The sequence below is a fragment of the Mus pahari genome, chromosome 13, assembly GCF_900095145.1.
Source record: "Mus pahari chromosome 13, PAHARI_EIJ_v1.1, whole genome shotgun sequence".
In the NCBI taxonomy this organism is placed as follows: domain Eukaryota; kingdom Metazoa; phylum Chordata; class Mammalia; order Rodentia; family Muridae; genus Mus; species Mus pahari.
The window spans coordinates 27,715,051-27,722,865 of NC_034602.1; the positions used below are offsets into that span (position 1 = coordinate 27,715,051).

At 48.5% G+C, this 7,815-nt stretch overlaps 1 protein-coding gene across 1 annotated transcript in view; it reads left to right on the forward strand.

Moving 5' to 3' along the window:
• Cfap99 (cilia and flagella associated protein 99) overlaps positions 1-7,612 on the forward strand; it is a 29,531-nt gene extending 21,919 nt beyond the window's left edge. Inside the window, exons 11-15 of the mRNA XM_029545469.1 lie at positions 3,315-3,456; positions 3,679-3,830; positions 5,319-5,524; positions 7,187-7,349; positions 7,496-7,612. Of these exons, the coding sequence (XP_029401329.1) occupies positions 3,315-3,456; positions 3,679-3,830; positions 5,319-5,524; positions 7,187-7,349; positions 7,496-7,612 (780 nt within the window). The remainder of the gene's footprint in view (positions 1-3,314; positions 3,457-3,678; positions 3,831-5,318; positions 5,525-7,186; positions 7,350-7,495) is intronic.
• Positions 7,613-7,815: the final 203 nt, after the last annotated feature.

The window sequence follows — 7,815 nt, forward strand, 5'->3', positions numbered from 1 at the left end:
TCTGCCTCCTGAGTCCTGGGATTAAAGGCGTGGGCCACCATGCCCGGCAGTAGGCCACAGTCTTAAAGTCTAAAACTTCCCAAAAGAATGCCACCAAATATTCAGACACAGGTGTGTGGAGACATTTCAGATTGTAAACAACACTACGGAGAATTTGTTTTTCCATGCTAAAATTTCTATTTGGTTTTTCTTTTTCTTTTCTTTTTTTTTAATGATTTATTTTATTTATATGAGAACACTGTAGCTGTCTTCAGAAGACACACCAGAAGAGGGCATCGGATCTCATTACAGATGGTTGTGAGTCACCATGTGGTTGCTTGGAATTGAACTCAGGACCTTTGGAAGAGCAGTCAGTGCCTTTAACTGCTGAGCCATCTCTCCAGCCCCCCTATTTGGTTTTTCATGTGTTTTCTATTTGCTAAGGGTTTTTGTTTTGTTTTGCTGAGACTGTTTTATCTCAAGTAAACCCTAACATCTGTCACCTTACTGTTGACATCTATCCACCATCTCCTTGTTTAAGACTGCCCTAGGTTTCAGTGTGATGTGTCATTTCACTGAGACCCTGAGGATCTGGGGGCATGATAGAATGAGACTGTGGATTGTTTGTGGGCTCCCCCATGCCACTCTGGCAGGGCAGGAAAGGCACCTCTATGTTTCAACAGGTAGGTGTCAAAATCCAGGTTCCCTAGGTGGCCTCTACTAGCCTTGTGTTGGGGGGGGGGGTTCCTGCTAAGGCCAGGGTTCTAATTATGTCTCCATACTTATCTCCTTAAGTGTGGACAAAGAGCAGCTCAAAGAAGTTAAAGGGGTAAAAGCAGGGTTGAGCAGGGTTGAAAGCCCACCGACCTGGGCTTTCCCATGGATGCAATGGAGGGAGGTTGGGCCTTGGTGACTAGTGAAGTCACCTCTTCCCTTAACAGTTCAACAGTCACCTCTACCTTCATAGTAGCTGGCTTTACTGTCCCATCTTCTATATCACCACATTTGACAAGTAACTCAAGAAAGGTCTGTCATCTAGATGCTGAATCAAGAGCGGCTGCTACGTCTGTCTTTCTGGGCCCTGAGAGGGGTGGCTGCTGCATCTGTGTCCTCCTGGCCATAGGCGGGAGGCTTCACAGCCTCTCTAGGCTCTGTAACAACCTAACAAGGTCTCCCCTGTCACCCAGAGGTTTTATGAGTAAGTGGCCACAGGTGGAACCCAAGGATGAGAGTGCCATGTGAGGGTGACACCCAGCCAACCCTGAGGAGTGTGAACAAACCCTGAACCTTGTCAACATAACTGTTTTCACAGTCGGGTCACAGGAGGCTGTCATCCTAGACCCAGAACTGTGGCCATCAGTGTCTGTGGGTGAATGCCCTGCTAGCCAAACTGTGTATATCCAGGGGGCTTGCTGTTGGTTCTGAGCATGCCCAGTACACACACTCATTCCTGTGGCTTGCCTAATGATAGCCACATTAGATGAATATTTGAAAATAAAATTGAATTTGATTTTTCCTGTGCACTGTACTGATTTTGTTTGTTTTGTTTTGTTTTTTACAGTTCTAGCATGTGATAATCAACTACAACTTTTTTTTTCAGTGCAAGGTCCCCTTGCTCCCACCTGGCCATAGTACCCTCTGGCTTATCTCTGATCTGTTTGCACTGCTCCCAAGCCTTCAGAAGCCTCTTTTTATATTGAGAGATAAGATGCTTGGGCTTAGCTTGGTTCTCAGTTATTAACTAGGTGTGGCAGTGCATACCTGCAACCTCATCTCACAGGAGGCTGAGGCAGGAAGGTTAAGACTTTGAGATCAGCTTAGACTTCACAGGGAGACATTGTCTTTAAAAATGACCTGATTATTCTCCACCAAGCCCCAAGGCCTCAGCATGTGGGGCAATATTGAGTGCCAGCTCTGGTTTCATCTACAGTGACCAATATTAGGAACTCTATCAACAAGTGTGGAAAAGATGTATTTAAAATCCTGGTATAAAAATGATCTTTTTGTTTGTCTTTCGAGACAGGGTTTCTCTTTGTAACCCTGGCTATCCTGGAACTTGCTCTATAAACCAGGCTCTCTGCCTCAAACTCAAGAGATCTACCTGCCTCTGCCTCCCAAGTGCTGGGATTAAAGGCATGTGCCTCCACACCCAGCAACAGTAATCTTTTTAGTGTGTGTGTGTGTGTGTGTGTGTGTGTGTGTGTGTGTGTGTATGTGTATGTGTGGTTGGATGACTGGATGGCTAAATGGCTGGATTTGTTCATACTGGTATTTGAATCTAGGTCCCTGAGCATGATGGGTGAGTGTGACAGTGTTATTTTTAATTTAGTTTTAACACTGACTTGATTCTTGGCTATACTTTCTTAACTAAATATGTCCCCATTTTAAAATAATTTGATGAACCATGCAGATACTAAGCTATACTGAATAAAGCACACTTTCTAGCCCCTTGTCACTTTTCAACCAATGCAGGGTAACTAGCTGTACAGTTCTCAACACTAAATCCACTAGTGAGAAACAATTCACATGTTGGTTGCCATGGGGATATTTTCCCAAACTCTTCATTTTTCCACTTGGCTCCAGTCACACAAAGGCCACCTAGCATGTTCTGTGGTTTTGTTTTGTCCGTTGTAGGGAATTAAAGTCCAGGGCCTTCTATATATCAGATAAGGACTTTCTCACTGAGCTGCACCTCAGCTCGGTGTTAGTTTTGAAGTTCTCCCTTGGTGCGTGGTACTTCCTATTTTTTTTTTTTTATTTTTAGACAGGGTTTCTTTGTGTAGCCCTGGCTGCCCTGGAACTCACTCTGTAGATTAGGCTGGCCTCAAATTCACAGAGATCCACCTACCTGTGCCTCCTCAAGTGCTGGGACTAAGGGCATGGGCCACCACAGCCCTGCTAGACAGCTACTTTCTTATACCTTTTATTTCCATATAAGCATTTCTCCAACTTAGTTATGATATTTCAAAAGTGGGGGCAGAGGGTTTAAATCCGTGAGAGGGCATGAGGAAAGCCTGTGTTTCAGTCTTCAGGATGAAAAGTCACTATGTAGCCAGGCAGTGGTGGGACACATGTCATTCAGCACTCCTGTGTAGAGCTGGAGAGATCAGGGCCTCAAGGTTAGCCCTTGGGCAACCAAGGCAACAGTAGGCTACATGAGGCTGTCCCAAAATACAGCCACCTCCTACCACCACCCCTCCCTTTGGTTCTAGAGATCAAACTCAGAGCAAGGCTGGTTAGGTGGCCCTCTAACTTCTGGTGGAGGCTGGGACAGGATCAAAGGGGAGAGCTGGTCCAGTCCGGTTCTCACTGTTTTGGATCCTCTGTGTGAACAGACAGCTGAGCTAATGCTGCAGTGTGCTGAGAGGCGTTTCCAGGAGGAGAAGGCCATGAAAGAGCTGGTGGAGCAGGTCACAGAAGCACAGAAGAATGTCAAGATAGTCCAGACGAAGCTCGTGAAGGGCCGGCAGCAGATAGGTACTGCAGGGAGTCGGGTGCCATGAGGCCTTCCCCAGTCCCCTACATCCTTCTTAATTACAAACAAGCTCCTTTAGTCAGTGAGTGGTGGTGTCCCTGGAGGGTAGGCTAGGACTGAGTAGGGGCCAAGGCCCGAAGAAGACACTTCTGAGAGACACAGCCCCTGTCCAATGTCTGCCAGACCACTCACTGTCCTCATCAGCGCCCCACTTTGTTCCCAAGTTCAGGAGGTGATAGAGGAGAGCCGGGAGTTGCTGCAGCGTAGCGCGAAGGAAGCCAAAGAGGAACAGAAGCGTCGGTATGAGCTCATTGCTCACCTTCGCGCGATGGAGACACAGCCCACACGCAAGGGGAAGCTGGTGGACCTTACCCAGGTGAGACTGTGGTCCTTGGCGGTCTCTCAACATCAGGGTATCTCCTTGTGTGGTACAGAATTCCCATCAAGGCCAAAGGTTGGTCTTGTTCTACCCATAATCTCCTAGTCACTTGGTGTGGTGGTTGAATTCAGTTGTGGGTTGAATTCAGTTGAATTCAGCTTATGGGATGTGCTACAGGAAGACAAGCAGGGAGCTTCTCCTGTGGCCTTTCCACTAACCTCGACCTCGATATGGTACCATGGTACCAACCACAGAGCAAAGTGATCCAGTTTGTTTATTTAGGCTGCATATGGGAGCATGGGGGAGGGTTAATTATGGAGGCACAGATGTCTCCAAGGTGAGTTTACCAAAACGTTCACCCCAGTGCGAGGGACAACTCAGAAAAGCTGCACCCCAGGTGCTCCCTGTACAATCGGCAGGCAGTTCAGCCTGCTGTTGTGTGAGAGCCTTTTTCCTGAGGAAATGCAACACTCATCTACTTACCACAGAAAGGGAACTCCAGGCAAACCAAGGTAACGGAGTCCAAGCTGGCGATCCAGTGGATATTTATTGGGGATCCTACCAGCAGTCTAGCAAAGGGTTACTTACAGGCACCAGGAGTCTCAGATGCATTATGTCACCAAAAAGCCTACCCCAACACAGATGACAGCTCACGAAAGCTCATCCCAAGAGCTCTCTGCACAATCTGCAGGCAACTTGACAGGTTGAAAGACCTGAGACTCTCCTCTAACAGCCCTACTGGTCAGCGTCTCCCCATCAGCAGCTGTTCACTTATTTTACAAAGCAGGGGAGTCTTGAGTCTCAGGAGTCTTCCCCCACCCCACCACCACGTACCTCCTGGATTGGATGCTTCTCCTTAGAGAAAATTGCTATATAGAACTTGCCCAAGAATTTTCTCTTTCCAGCAAGCATCTTTGCTATATAATCATAGCCCACCCCCAGGCTTTGTGAATCCTGTAACTTCCTAAGTTTCCTGAGCCTTGTAAGTTTCCTTTGCTTCTTGAGTCCTAGGAGCCTCCCTCTTACCTTTAAGATGGAATGTTTTTATTGAGGAAAGAGCTACTCCTCAGAGATGGATCTCTGAAGGGTAGAGAGCTAAACTTTGTGGAGGTAGACATTTGGGGAGCTGTGTGTTGAAGGGTGAGGTCCCTGGACACTCTAGACCCAAAATGGGACCCAGGGAAAGCCAAGAGCTAATTAGGGAGGTGGGGGAGGCAGCAGCCTACGTGAGAAAACAGAAGAGCTAGGTTCACAGGAACAAGAGGGCAGGTCTGGTAGGCTCTTGCAATTGACTACTGGGTCTCTCCTAGACCCAAAGGTCAAGGTGTATCCCACTGAGAAGCCCAGCTCTACCATAGGGCTCTAGGCTGGAGCTGCTAATGGGGGTTTCACAGGCGGACTGAAGCAGAGGAAAAGTCTTCTTGGCTATGAGGGGCAAGTGGCTTGTGCAGCTGCCAGCTTGAGGTCTCTCCTGTTATTTGGAAGATCCCAGGCTATGGTCTGGAAGGTGAGATGTCTGTTGTGGAACTTCGAGAACGGCTGGCTATGCTCAAGGAGACCCAGAAACGAGAGCAAGAGGAGAAGCGGGATCAAATCATCCAGGACAAACGAGCCAAAAGCCAAATGATACAGAACACAGTGGAGCAGATCTCACTGTGCCGAGCAGCCATGGGCAGGACCGCAGCCTTGAGGTGGGTACCACGGTCCCCGGGGAGGAGCCAAGGAGCAATGAGCCTGCTATACACCTTCCTCTGTGGGTACCCTTGCCACAACCACCAGCCCTTGCCAGAAAAAATCCTTTAACTCTAACCATTTTCGTTTTATGGGAGAATTATCAGTTCTGTGGCAATGACTTTTCATGTCCACGACACATAACTTATCCAGTGCGTCAATGCTGCAAGCACCACCCTTGTGCTGTATGTATTTCACCTAGTTAGCTAGCTGTTTCTCAGGCTTCAAAGTCACTTAGAAATAAGTATCTAGAAATGGTTACCATAGAAATGGTTACCAGTACCATATACTATACTTCTTAGTGTATTTTCTACACTAAGTATAGACTGTAGTGTGTATTTTATTTTCTTTTAATTTATTTCTATTTTGTGTGCATTGGTGTTCTTCCTGTGGGTGTGTCTGTGTGAGGGTGTGGGATTGATCCCCTTGAACAGGAGTTAGACAGTGGTGAGCTGCCATGTGGGTGCTGGAAATTGAACTCCAAGTCCTTTGGAAGAAAAGCCAGTACTCTTGACCACTAAGTCATCTTTCAGGCCCCTGTAGTGTATATTTTCTAAAAGAAAAGAAAAAAAGAGGTTATCCTACCTAAACCACAGCATCAGGACATAACTAGTCAAAGCAAGCAAAATTCTCAGCATCATTCAAATACTGCCTGAATTCAGTTCTCCACGTATCCCAAGACTGCTAGGGCTTTTAAAATACTCTTTGCTATTTTTTTCTTTTTAAACCAGTACTTATATAACATTTAATTGTGTATATATATGCTCAGACCTTTTATTTGTTTGAGAACATCTGTATCTGGGCCCGTGTGCGGTGATAGAAGCCAGGTTGGTCTCATGGTCACAACTGTTCCAGAGGAGTGGTAACCAGGCCTTACAACAGAACACTGGGCTCCAGAGGAAGTACCTCCTCCTGACTGGGAGGGGTGGTCGGAGGAAGGACTGGAAGAGAGTGAATGCATCACTCTTGGTCCCCAAGCACCCGATGCCCTGGCTGGAGTTGAAAGGAAGTAATGCCACTGCACCCTGCTCAGATAGGACTAGCTGGCCACAGCCCTGGAGTCTCTCAGGAAATCACCAGCTCCCAGACGCCAGCCTCACTGAGACAGACCCCAAATGCACTCGAGGTTGGAGTGCCTCTCAAGATTCAAAGTCCCCCCCCCCCCCATTCATACAGCCAACTTCTACCACAGGAATTTAATGAGAGAATTTTTGAGGAACAGGGCCAGGACAGTTGGGCAAGAGCTGAAAAGCAAGGAGAGCAAGTGTTCATGCCCCCATTCCCCCATGTCCCCATGCCCCCATGCTGTGATGTTTTCTGTAATGAAAGCCTCAGGCAGTAAGATCTGCCATTGGACAGGAAAAATGGCCCATACTAAGGAGGGGATGAGAAGAAATGTACAGCATCAGCAGCTGTCACCCCCGCCCCCACCCCCCGGGGGAAGTGCATGAGAGAGCCAGAGGGAGTGTGAGGCAAGAGTTTTCACACCAACTGTATACGTAATTAGAATGCAATTTAAAAAAAGTTAAAAGATTTAAAAGGTAAGGGTACTGTCAGGATCTCACAAAAACCTTCCTGGGAGTTAGTCAGCCTTCTTCTAAGCTAGTGCTGTTGTGGTCCAGGTGGGAGGAAAAGAAGGCCCAGGCTACAAGCCCCGGGACACCCTCCCAGGATGAGCGTGTGCTGGAGCTGAAGCGTAAAATGGAGGCGAGGGCTGCTGAACGCCGCAGGCAGACAGCACCGCAGCTCGGGTCAACGCCCCGCGCCCTACGTCCAAATCAGCGGGTGAGCTGAGAAAGAAGCAACCTTTCGGGTCTGAGAGGTGGGGGGCTGTTAGGGCGTGGGAAAGCTGATGCCTAAGCATCTGAGCACAGGGCCTACCGCCTCCTCGACCGACCTTGGGCCCGCCCACCCCTCCAACCCGCTCGCAGGCGCAGGAGGAGATGCAGCACTGGCTGGAGCTCGACCAGAGTCGTGAGCGCAGGCTGCGGGCAAGGCAAGAGGCAAATCGCACCTGCCACGCTACCCATCACCTAGAGGCCTCCTGAGTCAGCTGGCAGCCCCACGACAACACTGCGTGCGGCTGCCAACGTGAGCCCCCCTGCCCCTGCAACAGTGGCTCTCTTCCTCCACCCCTGCCACAAAGCTTACCCTCTCCCCAGCTCCAGTCTGCCCCTGTATGGTTGCTCCAGAAAAAAAGGTGTAGTAGTGTTTAGAAATGCTAAAGAAATACGTACTCTTCCTCTGGACT